This window comes from Hydra vulgaris, chromosome 07 (genome assembly GCF_038396675.1).
Source record: "Hydra vulgaris chromosome 07, alternate assembly HydraT2T_AEP".
Classification (NCBI taxonomy): Eukaryota; Metazoa; Cnidaria; class Hydrozoa; order Anthoathecata; family Hydridae; genus Hydra; species Hydra vulgaris.
The window spans coordinates 12,548,814-12,571,105 of NC_088926.1; the positions used below are offsets into that span (position 1 = coordinate 12,548,814).

At 28.7% G+C, this 22,292-nt stretch overlaps 1 protein-coding gene across 4 annotated transcripts in view; it reads left to right on the forward strand.

The window, feature by feature from the left end:
- Positions 1 to 21,933, forward strand: part of LOC136082297 (uncharacterized) — a 68,566-nt gene extending 46,633 nt beyond the window's left edge. For 3 of the 4 annotated variants that reach the window (XM_065801080.1, XM_065801079.1, XM_065801077.1), the window contains exons 5-7: positions 1,921 to 2,031; positions 2,111 to 2,196; positions 21,800 to 21,933. In XM_065801080.1, the coding sequence (XP_065657152.1) occupies positions 1,921 to 2,031; positions 2,111 to 2,178 (179 nt within the window). In that variant the 3' untranslated portion in view covers positions 2,179 to 2,196; positions 21,800 to 21,933. Of the gene's footprint in view, positions 1 to 1,920; positions 2,032 to 2,110; positions 2,197 to 19,446; positions 19,993 to 21,799 lie in introns of those variants that run through there. The other variant, XM_065801078.1, reaches the window with a different exon arrangement.
- The last annotated feature ends 359 nt before the right edge of the window (positions 21,934 to 22,292 follow it).

Sequence of the window (22,292 nt, forward strand, 5' to 3'; positions counted from 1 at the left end):
CTTGAATTGCCAACTATGCATGATAGGAGAAGAGGAGATGGTCTGATTCAAATGCACAAGATCTTAAATCAGAAAGATATTGTTTATTTTCACCATCCTCCGTTACATTTTGAGTTGGAATGTTCTAGTAGAAGTAACAATTGTAGAATACGCAGACAATTTACCAATTCAAGAATTCGTCACCATTTCTTCACAAACAGAATTATAAATGATTGGAATTCTCTTCCTCAATGGATAATACAGTATTGTGCAAATTAGTTCAGACAGTGGCAAAATTGGAATAATTTTCACAATAAGCCCAACTTTTAGCTGTGATACTAAAGATTCTCTTGTTTTTTCAGATAAATAAGTGTTTTACTAGACCATCTAGTGGTGTCTGGCAACTCTTTGCTGCCGGGAAGGCATTCTAGCAAACGCATCAGTGGCTTCAGTGCTACTCCAGGCTTTGTGCAGAAAGGTTGTGACGGAGGTTGTGACGGATTATTCACCTCGTATTCATAATGGACATCACTCCCAAGAAACGTGCAAGCATTATAGCTTTTAAAGAACATGCTGGTTTGAGCATTAGACAGATTTCTAAGAAAATAAAGGTGGCCAAATCAACTGTTGGTGACATCTTGAATAGAAAAAAAGACACTGGTGAATCTTCAACACTGCGACAAAGAAGATGTGGAAGAAAACGCAAGACAACACCTCGCGATGATACAGTTATCGTCAGAGAAAGTATAAAGAATCCTAAGAAAACAAGTGCAGACCTTCAGAGAGATTTGTCCACATTAGGCGTAAATATTTCTTCTTCAACTGTCCGACGAGGGCTCCTTGAAGTTGGCAGATTTGCCACAAAACCTCTAAAGAAACAGTTATTGACATCGGTTATGAAGAGAAAACGTCTTCAATGGGCGCGTAGGTATTCTCAATGGACAGCAGACGACTGGAAAAAAGTAGTATTCTCTGACGAATCGCATTTTGAAGCCCATGGCTACAGGTCAAAGTTTGTGAGATGAAGCAAAGGTGAACCGCTTCGGTCAGGACATATTCAACAAGCACCCAAACATCCGCCTAAGAGGATGTTTTGGGGTAGTTTTAGTGCTAAAGGCCTTGGACGACTCATTAACATAGAGGGAATGATGAATAGTGATAAATACAAGTCTATTTTGGAGACTCATTTGCTTCTTAGTACGACAAGGGACTTTCCTGATGGAGACGGCATTTTTCAGCAGGATCACGCACCACGCCATACTTCACGTAAAATGCGCACATTCTTTGAAGAAAGTGGACTGGAGATTTTAGGCTGGCCTGGAAATTCTCCAGACATCAATCCCATTGAAAACTTATGGGCTATAATCAAACAAAGACTCCTGAAAGAAGACTGTTCGACAATGGCAAAGCTAATTAGTGCTGTAATTAGGACCTGGTATCATGATGAGCAAGTGACTAAAATGTGTTCAACTTTGGTCGAATCCATGCCAAATCGTGTTCAAATGCTTGTAAAAGCAAAAGGAGGTCATATCTCTTATTAATTAAAAGGAGGTCATATCTCCTATTAATTATATCATATTTTGTACCATTGGCATGTTTTTTTTTGAATAAAACTTCAATGTGGCAAATAATTGTGTTATTTCAACCACTGTCCGAACTAATTTGAACAATACTGTAGATTAAGATAACATAACCTTTTTTTAAAATATTATTGATAAATACTTTGATTTCTAAAAGTATTTATGTTTATTGACTGTCATAGTCCTTATTCTGCATAATTAAGACTCAACACACCTCAAGTGTGCTCAGCATTTTTCTATTCTAATCATTTTTCTAGTCTATATTTGTTTTTCCTTGATGTAAAGTAATGGTATCCTTATGGATCCTGTAGACAATGGGGTTAAAATAAAATAATTTTTTACATTGTTTCATTTTTTTTAGATGTTCCAGGAAAACTTGATCATGCTTCGATTGTTGCTTATCAAGTTGGTATACATAAACAAGAAATTCTGATAGCTGAGAAACCTCCAATAAGAAGAGCTAGTATACAATGTATTAAACATTTATAATTTATAATAATCTTTTGTTTCAATTATTATCTAGTTTAAAAATTATTATCTCTTAATTTAAGTTGATTCAAATCAAAAGATTAAAGGTGATGAGTCAAGACGTAAGTCCTTAGGTGATGTATTGGGTTAAATGGAAACACACAAATATGTAAGTTTTAATTGCATAAAGTTCAAATATAATTAAACACCACACGGCACACACATATATATTTATATATATATAAATTTATGTATTTTATAGTGTTGTAGCAGCAATCAATATATATATATGTATACCTATATTGTGTTGTTGCAACATGTCTATATATATATATATGTATATATATTGATATATATATATATATATATATATATATATATATATATATATATATATATATATATATTGATATATATATATATATATTGATAGATATATATATATATATATATATATATATATATATATATATATATATATATATTGATAGATATATATATATATATATTGATAGATATATATATATATATATATATATATATATATATATATATATATATATATATATATATATATATATATATATTAGGTCGGCATTAGGTTGGCAATTTTTTGCTGACCTCAAACACTTTCAGGTCAACATTGCCGAATGCCAACCCTAATTCTGAGTTGATATATATATATATATATATATATATATATATATATATATATATATATATATATATATATATATATATATATATATATATATATGACAGCATGGAAAATTGAAGGTGAGCAGTCAATGCGTGACCAACTAACACATGGAGTTGACAGTCAATTGTTTTTTTGGACAGTCAAATATTTTTTTTTATTTTTGTTTAAATTTTTATCTTAGTAATAATTCTTCAAGAGTTTGATACGAAGATAACGAATTTTATATATACAAAGATAACGAATTTTATATATACAAAGATAACGAATTTTATATATACAAAGATAACGAATTTTATATGTACAAAGATAACGAATAATGCTTGAAAATTAAAGAATTTGAATTCCTTTTAAAGCAATAATTTTAAATAAAATCAATGCATTTTTAAATGGAAACGCAATTAACTAACATTATTTTAATATAAAACAATTTTTTTTTAACTTTTAAAAAGTTTAAACTGAATACTTAATACTAAAAAAAATTGTTTTGTGAAATGCTACTAAAACAGTTACTTATGTTACATAAAAAAAAGTTTTTACAAAAAATATATTTTCGAGGTATACTTTGTCTGATTTCTTCATTATTTAAAAACAATATGCAAACACACTGTTGATAATTTTAAATTTATTTAAAAATAGTTTATTCATTAAATGGCGGGAAAAGCTACAAGGAAATTAAATATAAAGATTGAATGAAAAAAAAAAGGAAAAATAATAACAAAATAAGCATTTCAATTTTTCAAGTTAACCACATTAAAGAAAAATATTTGCACATCATATTTCTCTGTTCATTAAAATCATTTTAAAAACTGCTAATGTTAGTTAATAATAACGTTATTAACTCTTGTGCTCATCTATTTAAACTAAATACTTAATATTAAGAAGACAATTTTTTTATGAAACTATAAAACTGCTGGTGTTACTTAAAACGAAATATATACACTAAATATGTAATATATATTTTTTAAGAAGTTTTAAGAAAATTACAGGTATAAAAATGTGAATATAATGACGTGTTCTTTTTCGTATATGTTCAAGGTAGAAAATATAAAATAAGATACATTCAAGTCATATATATACATAATTGTAACAAGAACAAAACAGCACTAAAAAAATATTTTTGAAGAAAAATTGGAACAGTCTGCATTTGAGTATCATAAAAATAAATGTCCATGCAATATAAAATAGGATCAAGTAGAAATGTTAAAAATAGAACCCAAATCATTTGAAAAAAAAAATTCGAAAGGCAATTTTTTTTATTTATTTTTTTTTTCAACCATATCAATAAAAATTTACTAATGCTCATCATAAATTAATAAAATTTGGTTAGGTGTCACTGATATAGTTACAAACTAGTCAATGGAGTGACACCTAAAGAACATAAAAAATATAAATAAGAGAGAAAAAAAAAAGATTGTAAACAAATAATAATGATATATGTAATAATTAAAGTAATATTACAAAATAATAACAAAAATAATAAAGTATCAATGATATTAAGAATAATTATAATACAATATAAATTGTATATACATATCATAGGTAATAATTAAATATAATAATAACATAAAATGTAGCAATAATAACACAATAGTGAATAAATATAATACAGATAAATAATAAATAAAGCAAAAATCAAACCACTCGTTCGTTAAAGAAATTATATCCAAAGTTCAGTACAGAGAGAAATTATAAAGAAACACACTCCAACAATATATTTTTAAATTGAATTCTGTTGAGCAGTAAATAATCCATAACAAAGGGATATTTTTTTTAGACTTTTTTATTAATGCAGGAATACACTGGGAAATATATTGTTGTTTTATGGAAAACTTACCATATTTAATTGTGTTGAAAAAAGAAGAGTATAGCTTACTATTTTCTGTATTCCTGGTGCGATGATTGTGTATTTCATTTATTTTAATAAAAAATTTAAAAAAGAGTTTGGTAGTTTATTTTGGAGAAAGTCAAGCATAAAAAGGCAGTTGTAAAACTTTACAAAACCATGGAGTTTAAGGATTTTTAGTTTAGAAATTTTTTTTGGATATCAGATCTCATTGGTGAAAACGTCATTATTCTAATAGATGTGCAGTGTAAACTAGCAATGCTATTAAGTAAAAAGTTACTCTTTTAACCCCAAATAATACAACAATAGCAAAGATGATAAGAGAATAAAGAAGAATAAATCATTCGAAGAGTTTGGATAGGAACATAGTAACGAATTAGAGAAAGCATACTGTTAGCTTGTGTAAGTTTTTTTTTTTAAATGATACAGTTGATTATGCCAAGATAGGTTTTCATCAAGATTTACTCCAAAGTATTTTAAATATTTTGACGGGAAAAATTTTTTCCAATGAGTTTAATTTTAATATTATCAATAGTTTTTTGAGGGGAATGAAAAATAATGTATTCAGTTTTATTGACATTCAATGAAATATGATTACTATGTAACCAGTTACATAAGTGATGAAGATCTTGATTAACTTTTTTAAAAAGAGTTGTAAGTGATTTGTTGATATATAAAAATTGGTATCATCAGCATAATGGTGTACCTTAGAATTTTTTAATGAGCAAGATAAATCATTTATATATAATAAAAACAATAACGGTCCAAGAACGGAACAAGCAGAACTATTCAAAAATTGTAAATACGAGAATTCATAAGTTTTTCTCAATGTGTGCTAACATTTGATAATAATAAAACTTTTATCAAATATCAGCACACACTTTTACAGATTAAATAGTTCAGAAAGTATAGGAGAGATATGATTTGCAAAAGCTTTGAAAATAGGTATTTTCAATGCTGTTAGGTCCCGAAGCCTTGCTCTCATTAAGAGAATGAATAATAGATAATAATTCGCTTTTGTCCGTAGGTTTTATGAATATTGATTTAAGATAAGGATTTTTAAGATATTTATTAAAGTCAGTATTGGATAAGTGAATCTTTTTCTGTAATTCTTCTGGAACTGAACAAAGAATGAATTAAAAGGTTCCAAAATTTTAATGGGGTCATATATCATGAAGTTGTTAGAAGATAAGCAGGAAGGATATGAGTTAACTCTTGAACTAATGTTTAAAAGATTCCAAATAACATCAATATAACATTAAAATAACAACAAATAACCATGTAGATTTCAAGTTTTTGACATTATCAGAGAAGAACTTAGAGTAATGGTTCTTTTTACTACGACAGGTGAGAGTAACAAGTAAATTTCTATATGTTTTATAATAGTTTTTTAGATTGCGTTTGTTATTAGGATTCTTTGTTTTAAGAAATTCGTTAAATATTTTATTTCGTATTTTAAATTAAGTCAAGATTCCTCGTGTTATCCAAGGTTTGAGACCCCTAGATAAGTAGCAATTGCTGACTTTTTTTAATGGTGCATGTTTATCTAAAAGAGAATTGAAATTTGTGAAAAACTTTTCAAATGACTTATTAGTCTTACCTTCATTGATAACATTAGTCCAGGCAATTTTTGAGAAATCACTACATAATTCCTCACAATTTATTTTTTTAAAATTGGTTTAAATAATGGATGTATTAAAAATGATCTGATACCGTAGAAGTAAAATTACCAGCAAAAATATTTTAAAAAGTTGCTTTAGAAAATATATTATCAATTAGAGTTTTGGAGTGATTTGTGATTCTTTTTGGAAATGAAATAAAGGGAGAAAGTTAATTAAAGCAATGGTGTCTAAAAATTCAGAGACAGAATTATCTGAGTTTGCTAATAAAAGATTGACATTAAAATCGCTCATTAAAAAAGTTGTTTTGTTTTTTTCCATAGATAGATAGCTTTTCAAAAAGTGGAATTAAATATGATTTAATAAGTTCTGAAATATCGATATTAGGATGGCGATAAATACAGCCAATAATGATGTTTGATTTTTTAGGAAAAGTGATTTCCGCAAACACAGATGCTAAAATCTTTGGTTTAAGCTTATTGAAATTGTTTCGAGTATTGTAAATTAATGTATTAGATATATAAAGTAAAGCTCCTCCAAGATACGATTTTGTTGGAGTGTGCTCATAAACATAACCGGTAAGATTTAATGGGATAGTTAGTAGGATGCCATTTTTTAGTTTAGTTTAAATTATGCCAATAACACTGAATTCATGGTTAATAAGAGATGAAAGTGAGTTTAATTTTTCAAAATTTTTAATAAGAGAAGCAATATTTAAATGAAAAAGAGAAAAATTATTTTTGTCAATGTCGAGTTGAAACATTCTATGTCCATATATTTACAATTAATAGGGTTTTCTTAGAGGTTTACATCATTGTCATTGTTGTTATTAAGTTGATGGAAAATGAAGTCATAAAGTTCATTATAAAGATTGACTCTCTGGTGTTTGGAAAAGATGATATGTTGTTTGAGAGTTTATTAATATGAATCACTTTATCATTTATTGTTTGCAGACGCAGCTCCTTATCTGATAAAGAACTAAATGGAAAAATATATTTTTTACATGAAATACAAAACCAAGATGTTTCAGAGTTTTTCAATATCCTAAATTCCATTTCATTGAAACGACAGCATTTTTTATGAAAAGGTTTAGGTAATGATTACATTGAAGGTAGTGATGGTTTGTATTAATTTTCTTGAAATAATCTTTGCAGAGAGTGGGCATTTAAGTGGTGCAGTTTGTGGAGTGAAATGATTGAATGAAGTGAAATAAGGAAACAAACAGTAATATGAACATCAATATAACCAAAAATATTAAAAATAATAGTATTTATTAATAATATAAATATAATTCAATTAATAAAATAATGAAATAAAAATAATATTTATTTAACAATTCAATGAAATAATAAAAAAAAATACTATTAATAAAGTTAGGGAAGAATAATGTAAATATATATATATTAAAAATAAGTTATAATTTGTTTAATTATAAGTTATAAGTATAAAATAAAATAAATTGTATTAAAATAATAAAAAGTTATGAATGATTATAAGTAAAATATTCTAATTATAATAAGTGAAAGTATATAATAATAAATGATTAAGTTTATACTTATACTATAAATATAAGTTAACAAACTATATAGATATATAATGATAATAAATAATAATAAACAGTATATATAATAATAAACAATAAATTTAGAAAAAAGTAACAATGAAAAATAAACAAAACTAGAAATAAATAAATAAAAAAAATAAGAATTGTTACATTAAATTAAAAGTGTATTATAAAATAAACAAACTAAATTCTTCTTAAATTTCACTACAATCTTCTAGTTCAACTATTGCTTTTTCTTCTTTCTTCTTTCTTTTTTCTCAGTTTACTTAATTCTTTTTTTCTTTTCTTTACTTTTTAATTTTAATTTTATTTGTTCACTTCACTTTTGTTCTTTTGTTTTCTTTCGTTATCTTTATTTAAGTTTATTAAGTGTTCTTTTTTTTTTTTAATTCAAAGTTCTTTTTTCCTTTTTTTTCTTTCCTTTCTTTTTTGTATGACTTTTTATGCGCGTTTGTTTAAAGATGATTTTTAAGATTGTTAACGAATTATTTATGCATATAAAATAAATAATTATTTACTTGTTATTATAATTTGGTTTTATCTTTAATATTTATATTTATCTTTTCTTTTCTTTTTTTCTTTTACCATTAAAAAAATGCGACTGCCTAAGGTCCGCATTTGTTAAACTGAGTTTCAATTGTATGAATATATATATATATATATATATATATATATATATATATATATATATATATATATATATATATATATATATATATATATATATATTAGGGTGCATCGAAAAAAAACAATTTTAAAAACTGATAATAGCTCTAAATGTATTCAATAAAATAAAATAAAATAACACTAGTTTAAAAGAGTCCCTAATATTAAAAAAAAATTCTTCAGAAAAAAGTAAAACCTGCTCTAACCTACTCAAAAGAAAATTGTATAAAAATTTATAAATGTATAAAAATTTTTAAAAAAAATGACCGTTTAATAAGAAATATTGTAAAGAAATTTGTAAAAATGCACTTTTTTATTTTTTGTTAGATAATTGCAGTTTTTATGAAAAAAAATGATAATCCTTTTTGAAATTATAATTTTTATCAGGCAACTGATATTTTTGAATAATTTTACTTCTTTTAAATACCAGGTTAAACTACTTCAAAAGAACCTTTTTTTTTTTAATATTAGAGACCCTGTAAATGATTAAGGATCATGGGCATTTCAAAAAATTATTTTTACAAAAAATATTTTTTGAAATGCCCAAACCCAGTGTTATTTTATTATATAGAATACATTTAGAGTTATTATAAGGAATTTTTTTAAAAAATGTTGTATTTCGATGCACTCTCCTTGTTCCTTGCTCTCTTTCCTTGTTCCTTGCTCTCTCTCCTTGTTCCTTACTCCTGTCTGAGTCCTTGAAAGAGTTAACTATAGGTACATCTATAACTTTTTGCGATAAAGCGTTACAATAATAGACAACAAGATTTGTGAAGACGTATTTTGTAGGTTTTTATTCTTTTTTAGTCACTCCATTCTCTGCCTATCTGCAGCATGTGAAAAGTCTATTTTTTTTATATTGTTCAAAATTTTATATTGTAAAATTGGGTTTCCGCATGTTCACTTTTGGGAGAAAGCAATCTAGGAATTCTTGTATCGGATAACCTAAGCATTTGAGCTCAAATAAAAACTGAAAAAAAAGAGACTACTATTGCTTGGGATTACCACTTGGGTGGTTTCCCAAACTGTAATAGTCTCTTTTTACACAATACTTGTTTTATTTTTGAAATAGTCTATGTTTGCTCCTTCCTGTACTATTTCAAGGATAGCAATGTCACTTTTAAAAAGCAGTGACCATGATTGTATGGCAAGTTCTAGATGAGAGTGGATGTGTGTTTAGTAAAGTGTATCAAGTATACTGTTTGCAGTTAAGGCAACAGCAGTTTCTATTTGCTCAAACTTTTAGGTTATCTGATACAAGAATTCCTAGATTGCTTTCTGTGGTAGTTCCCTCTAGTTGTCTACAAGTGCCACCAACATTCCTGTTGAGTATTCATTCTTGGACTTCTTTGCGAGTTTAACATGCATTACTTCACACTACTCAGTGTTATATTGCTTGTGCTATCTCTGGAATAAGTCCACTGCAGGGTCAATATCTGCTTGAAGAGTCTGCCCATTGAGATTTGACTTGGTGATGCTTAGGATTTTGCTGTCATCTGGGTATCGTTTAAAACGGTGAGCAATGCTCTTGATAGGTCATTAATTTAAAGATGAACAATAAAGGACCTAGTACGCTGCTTTGTGGTACCTCTGAATGAACATATTTTCACTCCGAGGTGTGTTTATTGATGAATGCTCTTTCTTGGCACCTGATTAGCTGTTCTTCTATCCAGAGTATTAATCTGCCTCACATGACTGTATGCTTGTAACTTGTGTAGAAGATGTTTGTGTGATACCTTGTCAAAGCTTTTGGCAAAATCAGTGTGTATGATGTCTGCTAAAGCCAAGGTTTTTTCAAGCATTTCAAAGAGAAAAAAATAGTCTAAACATATATATATATATATATATATATATATATATATATATATATATATATATATATATATATATATATATATATATATATATATATATATATGTATATATATATATATATTAGAGAGGTCCAAAAAATTGAAAGGTGGAAAGTTAAGTCACATTTGCCAATTTTTTTTTGAATTTTTAAATATAAGTAGGGGTGGTGCAATTTTGAACCATAAATGTTGTTGCGATGGAAGAAACAAGATATAATTGAAAATTTAGTTTCTTCAGCAAGAAAATTGTTACAAAACAAAAACGAAATAAAATATCATGACTTCTAGGTTCTAGTTATTCTGAACTTAATTCACATATTGTAATGTAATGCATTATTTATTTCAAGACTTTTTTATCAGATGCTTTGATGGCTCTGGAAAGGCTTTCTGATAAGTGCTGACAACCTGCAAGAGGTATTGCTTTTGCTTTTCATCTTCCGTTATCGAAGAGTTGAAGGTCTGGATTAAAGCAACCCCTATCTCTGCACAGTCATTAACTACTTTTATTTGCCTGGCAATTTCCCTGAACTGAATATAAATTGGATCCATTTGCCAAAGGTCAGTTGGCATCAAGAATAAAACTTGAGCCTTCTCTGCTCCGTTGTTGATGAGAAGGTCGAAAAGATGAGATGTTCGGCTTGTAATGTATGATTCCAATGGGTTTTCTAACTTGAATGTTTTGCCTTCAATTACACTGTACAACAATTTTTAACTTTTTGTAAAAAACAAGAACCAAATTAGGTTATCTTTATTAATTCAGACGTGCTGATTCCAAATATGTAATCAGTTATGCTGTAGCACGTCACAATTTTTTGTAATAACGATTTAAAGATGTAACATAAGATGCATTTTTCTATACATATGAATAAGTGTATGAACATGTTTATTATCACTTTTAACACAAATTGTTTACTTGTATTTAATTGTATTTAGCCTGGCGTTTGAATGCTGCATCGGATCATCGCGCTGCAAATTCCAGCAGTAATCTGCAAGCATGGGGGGGCTCCACTTTCCCTTGTATCTGCTTTCCATTGTGGCAATACTCTGATAAAAGCGCTCGCCATTTTCATCATATACATCTCCATTGACAGAGAAGAAGGAAAGATGGGAATGAAGAAAGTGGAGCTTCAGCGACATGTTACAACCCAGTTGTTGATAGGATGCAATTAATCTGTCTACCAAATCAGCGTAATTTGGTGCAATATGTTTTCCAAGAAATCCCTGGCACACCCGTTTGAATGCATCCCATGCTGCAAGTTCATATTGATCCATCATTCCCGAAAATGTTTCATCCAGCATCAGTTCTCGTATTTGGGGCCCCACAAAAATGCCCTCTTTAATTTTGGCGTCACTGATTTTAGGAAATTTGGTCTGCAAATACTGAAATGCTGGTTTGTCCTAATCTAACGTCTTTACAAACTGTTTCATGATTCCAAGCTTGATGTGAAGATTGGGCAAGATGATCTTCTCTTTATCCACAAGAGGTTCATGAATGACGTTATGAGAACCAACCTCAAATGTTTCTTGTTGTGGCCAACATTTCCTCATATAATATTCTGATTTCATCCTGCTATCCCACTTGCAGAGGAAACACATGTACTTTGTAAAACCAGCCTACAATCCATTTAGTATAGCAACAACTTTCAAATCTGCACATATGGACCATCTGTGATCTCTGTATTTAATTCTGTCCATAATAAGTGGTATATTCACATAGCTTTCCCTCAGGGTTACCGAATGTGCTATGGGAATGGAAGGCAGCACATTTCCAGTATGCAGTAATACTGCCTTAATACTATAAAGTGATGCGTCAATAAACAAATTCCACATAGATGAATCGTATTGTATTCCTAGATCATCAAACAATCCACTGATGTCATTACAGAAGCAAAGTTCTTCATCCATAGAGAAGTATTGCTGCAGTTCCCGTGATTGCTTTCTAAATGACGACACTCTTGCATCACCAGCCAACAGATGCCACTCCTGGAGACGTGAAGCCAGTAATTCACTCTGTTGCTTTGTTAAATACAAATCTCAAACAAGATTTTTCAGGTCAGATCCTGTTATGAAGTGGGGTTTACGCTCTGTATCTTCTGGCAACTCGTAACTATCATCATCATCAGTATCCTTGTCTGAATCAGAACTGTCTGTGTTTCCGATGGAGGTTCAGGAACAGGGAGTTTAGCCGAATGAGGAACAGGACGAATAGCTGAAGGTAGATTTGGGTACACTATAGCTTTCTTACCCTTAGAATTGCGACCTGATATGTTAACAGAACAAAAATAGCAATCTGAGCAATGATTTTGGGGTTCACGCCACATCATTGGCACCCCAAATGTTGGTCCTCCACCAGTCCTGTTCGCCCACGATGATAGTGAACTAACGCACCTCACACAGCATGCATGAGGCGCCCAGTTCTTATCCTGGTTGCCGACTTTGCAACCAAAGTATAGTTCATACAGTTTTTTCACATGTGGTGTCAATCTTCGTCTGCATCTTTTTAAAGTCAGTTCGCCACAAATGTAGCAAAAGTTGTCGGCTTGATTTTTACAAGTTCTGGGCATTTCTTGTTTCAATATACACTGTATTATATCTATATATTACTTGGCTAACTGTAGTTTATCTAAAATAAAACAGACTTACATTTAGTCTAATACAAGGTTAAACAAATGCAAATAGGTATATGATAAAGAAATGCTAATAAATAAATCATAAACAACTGCTAATAAATATATTAAAAATCTCATTAACAACTTTCATAGTGAAAATCGAAAATTTGAAAATGAGAATTTAACCAAAATTGGTGGGTCACACAACAAAACGGACATCATTTTCGTAATCTCCAAATCAAAATACATAAGGTAGTGTCAATGGCATTTCCGTTTTTTTTTCGTTGTTGTACAGTGTTATCTTTGATGACGTTTTCTTTTTGGCACATTTAAGATTTTGAATCATGGCGGCTTTTGTATGAACATCAACGCAGGGATCAAAAAAGCCAAGCCAATCAAATGTTCTGAAAAATACCATGGGTGTCTTTTGAAGGCTGTCATTGCTGCATTTCTAACAACATTGTTGCAGGTATAATCATTCAAAAGTCTCAACAGTCTCAAGTCATTATATGGGGCTCTTTCTGCCAAGCAAGCATCATGCCAAAATTTTCCTTAGACTAGAGTCTAAGGAAAAGTCAGAACTTTTCTTTCATGAGCAGTGAGAGTCACTTGATTTTCGAAAAGAAGGATTTTGATGGAATAGATGCCCTTTGCCATCCACCTGGCGTGGTGCATTGCTCCAGGTACTCGAAATTGCTCTTCTTCTTTTGGGCAATCACTAAGAAAGATGAGGCACAATTGTCGAAGCTCACCATAGTCTTGGTGAGCTTTTTTTTCTTTCTTGGCAATAGTGATGGCTTTTTACAGCTTCTTTGTAGTATAGAACCATTTCATCATGGAGATCAGTCATGGATTCACTGAAGAGCGGTTTCATCAGCAGCATTATATTTGCTTTGGTCAAATGTTGGCCATTCTTTTTGAAATCGTATGTATAAACCAACATCAGGTCCAGTGGTATCTCCAAGATATGTGGATGCAAATACGCTGGAAAGCATAACTTCAAAAACATGGTGGCGACATGCTATCTACACAATGTCTTTCTTGAGAGTTTTTTCAATAATTGTGCAAGCTCCAGATTTTAAGCCAGTGTTTGAGGGTGTTGTATCGAACACAAGCCCACATATTTTGTCTTTGAGATCCCAATTATCCAATAGTTCAAGGCAGGCACTAACTTGCTCCTCGCCTGTTCCCCTTATGATTTTGGGAACTTCAAGTAACTTTTCTTCTCCAGCTCTAGAAACTAGGATTGCAATTCTGTCTACCATTACATTTGTCTGGACAATATCTAGTAGGAGTTTTCCATCCCAGTGCAACAGAAGTGGTACCTGGGTTGAATATGATTTTTGGTCCTTGACTGCCTTGGATTTGCATGTATCCATTCTAGAATGACAGATAATGCTGCAAGAAACTGAAATGCTATCCAGATCATATCCAAGGGTTTGAGCAGCTGTTGCAATAACATAAGTAGCTTGCCGATCACTAATGTTAATGCAATCAAGTGTGAGGTTCAAGTCTGGAGTCAGAATGTTGTTCCTTGCCCTTTTTGGAGCTGAGTTAGGTAACCTTGTGGAAATGCTCAAAAGTTCATCATCAGATACAAACTCAGTTTTAGAAGCGGAAGAGCTGGAAGAATGTTGAAGCGGCCACTTCTTTGTTTTTCCTGGCATCTTTAGCATCCCTTTCTTTTTGTTTTTCTGCTCGTTTAATTTTTTGAGATTCCTGTTGGGCTAAATGCTTATCCATACCTTCAAAACTGGAACTGGAGAGATCTTCTTGCTGGGATACCAGAAACGCTTTGTCTTCCTCATTGTGCATAATCTGCAATGCATCTGATCTTGCTACATCAAAAAGTTCATGTAAATCATTTTTGAAAACTTCCTATTTCATTCTGTATCCCTCGAAATTTTTAGTGCAATTTTTTTAATGACTTGTCGACATTATGTAACTTCAGCAATTTTTTGGCAACATATCTAACTGGCGTAGTCAGTATCCTAGCCTTTTCCCAGTAACGAAAGACGGATAACATGGTAATATTGGCACTTGAGTTTAATAATTTTTTTTCTTCCTTGTGATAGTTGAGGTTTGGCAGTACTTGTTGGTTTGAAGGAAGTCTGGAGCTTTCCAACTTTTTAGTTGATTTTCCAGTTAACCGCACACTGGCAGAACTCGTTGTTGGAGCTTTTGCCATTTTTACCTAAACAATGAACCAACAACCATTGCCTAGAGTTTACCAGTTATGTTCATGTTATAGAAAACTTCTGTTTTATGCAAACATTAAAAAAAAAAAATTAATGAATAATTGAAATAACCTAGTACTACTACTACTAGTCTACTACAGAATGATAATTTTTAGTTTAATAATAATGCAGTTTTCAGTTTGAACAATGAATATATAAATATTTAACTTAATTTTAAAAATATAATTCACTTTGGAATCTTTGTAGAATTCATATTAGAGACAACTGTGTGTGATATAATAATTAATTACTAAGTTATAATTGACTTAATCAATAATCAATAATCATATTAATAATAGTTGAGACTCATGCAGGAAATACAAACATGGGAAGAAGTGAAAGCAACTAAAAGTTGCCTTAAATTAAAATTAAGTAAGTAAGCAAAAAAGGTTGCTATACAAATAATATCTTTCTTTTTAAAATCTCATTTTACAGATTAATATATTTAATTTATTATAAAATTATTATATTTATTATATTTATTATATTTCACATGAACTAAAACTTCCATTACTTAGTACTTACTCTCACACTTAAATGTTAAAATATATAAAATGAAACCACTGAACAAAACAAAAAAAAAACTCAATATATATATATATATATATATATATATATATATATATATATATATATATATATATATATATATATATTTATGTATATATATATATATATATATATATATATATATATATATATATATATATATATATATATATATGTATTTATATATATGTATTTATATATATATATATATATATATATATATATATATATATATATATATATATATATATATATATATATATATATATATATATATATATATATATATATAGTAGCTAAATGGAATGCAAAAATATTTTTATTTATTGATGAAAATTTTTCCAAATTTCCCAAGAATCAAGCTGGAAACAGCTGCTACATATAGTCTGGTTTAAAATTTGTGGAACACAAGAAGTCCACTTTCAATGACTTGTTCCTGAAATAGTTGGAGAATACAGATAGGGAAATAAAAAATGATCATTGTAATTAGTAAGTGAGCAAGGCCCTGTCCCCAGCTAAAAATGAGACTTCTTTCAAACCCAGCCCCAGCAAAACTATAGGACTTAGCTGAATAAGAAGCTGAGCAAAATTGAGTTTTGGTTTATCGTAGTAGAGATGATAGCTCATTTGAGCATTGACCACATGGTGTTTGTAGAAAAAAAAAAAAAAAAAGCAACCTTACAACAATGGGAGAGTGGCTCAAGCTTGGCAGATAAAGCAGGTCTAATTACATTTACAATGTGCTTTTAGACTTTGTCTGAGAGTAAGAGGGTTGTTATTCATTAATATAGGAATGCCAACATTATTCAATATTTTCAGTAAATAAATGAGTTTTGTTGTCTAACAAAAGTTGTAGATTTTAAGTCCAGAATATAAATCCATAACCTACTGCGAGCATTAGACTGTAAAAGAAGAGAGATTAAAATTTTTCTTTCAAGACAAGAGTATAAAGATGATTCGTCAGGAAATAAAACTAATTAATAAAGTTATCTTTGTCAATTTAGTTCAATTGACAAGGATAATTTTATATGCCTTTTTATCACAATAGTTTATTACAGTTATTTACCTACTTTATTAAAATATTACTATGATAAATTAAATAAGTCACTTTAGATGTAATATTTTCATGAAGATTGATATTGTAGATAAGAAAAAATACAGAAACAAAGACAGAGCCTTGTGGTACCCCTAAAGTTACTTAAAATAAAGAATAGTGTAAGTCTTCAAAAATAACTTTAGTACTGCAGTTAGAAAGAAATGATTAAATAATCTCAAAACCTTTATATAAAGAAACTAATAACAGAGTAAAGACTAATCGTAAGATAGGTGGAGAGGCCAAAGTGTTTTCTAGGGTTTTTAAAAATTAGTTCTAGGGTTTTTAAAAATTAGAACCACTTATTTAGCGTTTTTTTAAAATTTAGCAAAAATTGAAGAGAGTTTTAAAGAAAACTTTTTCAAGGCTATGATGGAAATCTTGTCTGAAGCACAAACTGTAGAAGTATTTAATTGAGAATTAGCTTTAGCATTGGAAGCCAGAGGGATTTATTTGTTTAACAATGGGTTAATCTGTTTAACTGGCAGGAAGAGTATGGCCATTAGATTCAAGAGTCAAATTAGGGTAAGATTTCTTTGCAAATAACTGCTTTATTCTGGGGAGAAGTTAAAAGATCAGACCCATGAATTAGAGATTAAATGTTAGACTTATTTTAGTTAATGACATTGTTGAAGACTAACCAAAAATCTCTAGAACCTAACATCTGAGATAAGATACAAGACTTAGTAAACTGAGAATAACAGAGCTTAACATCAGACAGGACCTTTTTACATTGGCTTCTGGGAATAATAAAAGTACATTTGTTTTTAAGAGAGATGTTCTTGTAGAAAAAAATTAAAAAAAAGATTAAAGTTTAATAAAGCAACTGCTCAAGATAGTGAAAAATATGAAGTAGAATGAGGTTTGACTTAAAATTGAAGAGTGGGATTAAAAGCTTGCAAACTTTTAGTCCAGAAGGAATAAAAACTTCCGAGATTCGCTTTATGCATACATATTATGGATATAAATATATATGTTTTCTATTTATAAACATATATGTTTTCTATTTATAAACATATATATTTTCTATTTATTTAGATGCTGACATGCAATATCTTTTCATGTTTATATAAACTTTTTATATGGTGTAGTATTTATATGGTGTAGTATTTATATGGTGTAGTATTTGCCGAAAGAGAAGATGATAAGATGATCATGATCATGCTTTTAATATATCTAATAATAATGGCTAGAAAATATAACAGATAGACTTCATGCATATCTAGTAAATAGATGACATACTCAAGTTGGCAACTTTAACTTTCCTAAAGTTAAAGGAAAAGATAACAGTTTTTTTCCTGGTCAGAATTTTAATATAAAGTTTGCCAACAGTACAAGACTCTGTCAAATTTAATGGCCATAAACTTTTTCATTTAAGGTTTTGAGAAAGAAAATTGCTTTTAAAAACAAAAACTTTTTAATAAAAAAATAATTAAATAGAACAGAATAAAATAAAATAAAGAAAGGTGTAAATAAAAAAAGGTAAAAAAAAAAGACGAAGAAAAAAGCAAGCATATAAAAGAGAAAATTTAAATATTATGAAAAAAATATATTCACAAATATTTGTAAAAAAGGATAACATAAGAAAATTTGTTAAAATCTTAAAAGTAGTAATAAAAAATCAAAAAAAAATCTTTTCTCATTTTTGTAACAAATTTTTATGAAGTTCTCACTCATTTCTCATAAACTAGTATCTTATGCGGTAAAAGATAGCTACATCTGTCCAACAACATCTGTAGAGTAGTCAAAGATCATCTGTACACTTTTGTTCAAGATCATCTGTATTTTTTTTTACTCTAACAACATCTGTCTAATATCGTCTGGAAATTCGTTGACTCCTAACAACATCTTCAGGAAGATGTTACTATATCTGGTAATTTTTGTCCAAGTTTAATAACATTTGAAAAATTTTTCTCCAGATGTAACTACATCTGAAAAAAAACATATATGTAACTACATCTGATTAAATTAACACATTTATATTTATTGATTTTTTCCAGATGTAGCTACATCTGAAAAAAGCCATATATGTAACAACGTCTGGTTAAAATAATGCATTATAATTTAATAATTTTTTTTTTGATGTAATTACATTTGAAAAAAATCTTGCAGCTATTTTTAATATAACTTAAAAGATGTAACTATATCTGTAGAATTCACAGATGTAGTTGTATAGATGTAGTTATTCTTAATATAATTGAAAAGATGTAACTACATCTATAAAATCTCCAGATGTAGTTGTACAGATGTTGTTATACTCAGATAATTGAAAAGATGTAAATAAATTTGTAGTAAACAAATAATTTTTATGCAGATGTTATTAAACATCAATGAAATTTCAGATGTTGTTGAACAGATGTTACAATAACTCAGTGATTTACAGATGTTGTTGGGCAGATATAATTATACCTCATTATATTTACAGATGTTGTTGGACAGATGTTATTAGACATAGCAAAAACTGATGTTGTTATCCTGACCCTCTTATGCTGTTTGTGTAAATTTCATAAAGTTTTAAAATATTCCCTTTTCCTTGCTCGTATTCATTTTTATCTGTTGTAACGGGTGACAACTAAAAAACGAGACTGGATTTAAAGACACATAAGATTTTAAAAATAGGAAAACTGTTTTGGAAGGTATTTTTATTCTAGTTTTTAAATATTTTATGTGTTTTTATTTTTTATAGAAAAATGAATAAAAAACTAAATTCAAAACAAGAAGAGATCAGAAAACTTGTGTATGAATTTTATTTAAATTACAAAAATGCTGGTAAAAAAGTTCACTTATGACCACTTTAAAGTTGAGAATATACCTAAAAGTACTATCTACAAGATAATTAAACGTGCTGAAAGTGAATCTGGGTACCAAAGAGTTCATAGTGGAGTAAAAGCTAAAAAAATGACCAGGACAAACATTGAAAGGCTCAAACTCTGGCCATAAAGACGGAGTTTCTCAACGACAGGCAGCTAAAAAGTTCAACTGTGCTCAGCAACACATTAGTAAAACATTAAAACAAAGAACAAATATTAAATCAAGAAAAAAAATGACGATTCCAAAACACTCTGACCAGCAAAAAGCAGTAGCTAGAACTAAGTGCAGTCGATTGTGTCAGAAATTCAAAAACCAATCATTGACGATGAGTCTTATTTCACGTTAAATCACTCCAGTATCAATGGAAATGATATATTTTATACAAGTGATGTAAAATCTACTCCATCTACAGTTAAATACCAAACAAAGCAAAAGTTTCAAAAGAAATTACTTTTATGGATTGCTTTTTGTGAAAATGGAATTTCTCAACCTTGTTTTGTACCAAGTGGACTGGCTGTAAATCAAAAAATCTATTTAAACAAATGTATTAAGAAGAGACTTGTTCCATTCATCAATAAGTATCATTCAGATGGTGCATATGTATTCTGGCCAGATTTAGCATCATCTCACTATGCAAAAACAGTAATCATGTACCTAAACAAGGAAAACGTGCATTATGTTGAGAAAGCGGATAACCCTGCAAACTTCCCAGAATGTCGTCCTATCGAAAAATTCTGGAGTATTTTGAAAGACCTTGTCTACAAAAAGAATTAGCATGCAGAAAATCTTAAAAAATTACGTTCTAGAATCAAGTATTGCCTTAATAAAATTGATATTGAGCTCATACGGAGCCTAGCTTAGTCTATACCAGGCCTAGTTGATAAAGTCAGAAGAAATGGTTTAATTGAGAACAACTGATTATATATTTAAAAACTAGAATAAAAATACTTTCTAGAACATTTTCCTTTTTGTTTTATCTTACTTCTTTAAAGAGATATATATCTTTTAAATCCAGTCTTGTTTTTTAGTTGTCACACGTTAATTATAAATTTTTTCTTTGCACATTTATATCTGTTGTAAGTCTTAAAATATTATTTTTGTGAGTGAATTTATATTTATTATCTGTCAGTAATTTTTTTTTTTTTAATTATTTTTTTTTTCGAAGGATCTTTTGTTTGCAATCATTTTATTTTTTAAACCTCATTTTTTAAACTTCATTGTCTTTTTAATACTATTTAATTTCTTTCTTCCTAATAATAATTATGTCATAGTCACGTAGTAGTTATATATTTTGTATATAATTATGTCATAGTCGCCGTAGTAGTTATATTACTAAAATCTTATTAACTGTTTTTTTTTTTTTATAAACAGTTAATAAGGTTTTAGTAATTTTTCTGTAACAGGGTTGCCTATAAAAATTGTTCAGCACTCTCATGAATTTTTATGAGATTTTAATGGAGAAAAAAAAGAATTGACTGATTGCACTTTTTTTTTATTAGAAAAAGCCTGATCATCACACCCTCCACCACGCTCACGATGCCCTATTAATTAAATAAAATTTTGTGGGATGGTTTCCGCTCCCACAAATTGTAATCCTAATTATGGTTATATATAAATTATAATCAATAGAAAAAAACCTTTTTCAAAATTAAATTACCCCCAGGTAAAAAAGGTCTTGTTTAAACTTTATCGAATCTGGCCCTAGAACAAAGGAAACACGTGTGCTATATTTTGACATGCATTTTTTCTTTTTTTAAATTCTTATTTTGTAAACACAGCTGTACGACATCCCATGTTGCATTGTCCATCTTTTCTATAAGCTTTAATACTGTTTTTTGTTTTTTCAACTATATTTTATATTTTTAATATTTGAATAAGAGTTACTAATTTCGTTTTTTTTTTAATTATTTATAAGTAGGAAAATTGTATTTACTTAATAGGGTATTGTGAACGTGGTGGAGGGTGTGATGATCAGGCTTTTTCTGATAAAAAAAGCCTTTATGAGTAAAAACTATTTATAAGTAAGAAATCTCAACCTTTATGAGTAAAAACCTTTATGAGAATTAGTAACATTAATAATAAATTATGCATTAATGATAAAACTTGATAAAAACAATACTGTAAAAATTACTATAATCTGCCACTGCAAATCCGTTTAATTTCCTAAATAAGTAATCTTAAACTGATATCTATACTTCAAAATATAAATCTTTTTTATCTCATTTTAGATTGCGCATAAATACTCATTAAAGAGACTTATTTATATATGTAAAAAAATATATATATACTTGAATTGTCAATATAAAATTGAACTTTTTTACTTGTATTATTTTTTTCAAATAAATGTTTTAGTATCGCTGCAGTATTTTTTAAATTTTAAATCCAATAAAAATGTAAAACATTAAATCCTTTTCCAAAATTTAGAACCTTCATCTTATCCCAACATTTAGAACCTGCATCTTTTCCCAACATTTTAGAACCTGCACCATTTACATTTAGAACCTATAATTGCAAAATTTAGTAATTTTGTCTGCAACATTTAGAATCCCTACCTCCAAGATATTGAAACTCTACCTTCATAATTAAAGCAAGCTATATTATTTGTAGTTTCTTATGCTTACTTGCTGGCAGTTTATGCGATGATTTTGTAGTTAAAATGCTATTTTGAAAAATTTATGCGGGCAGGGTGGGGGGTTTGGGTGGAGGGATTCAGGTTTAGTT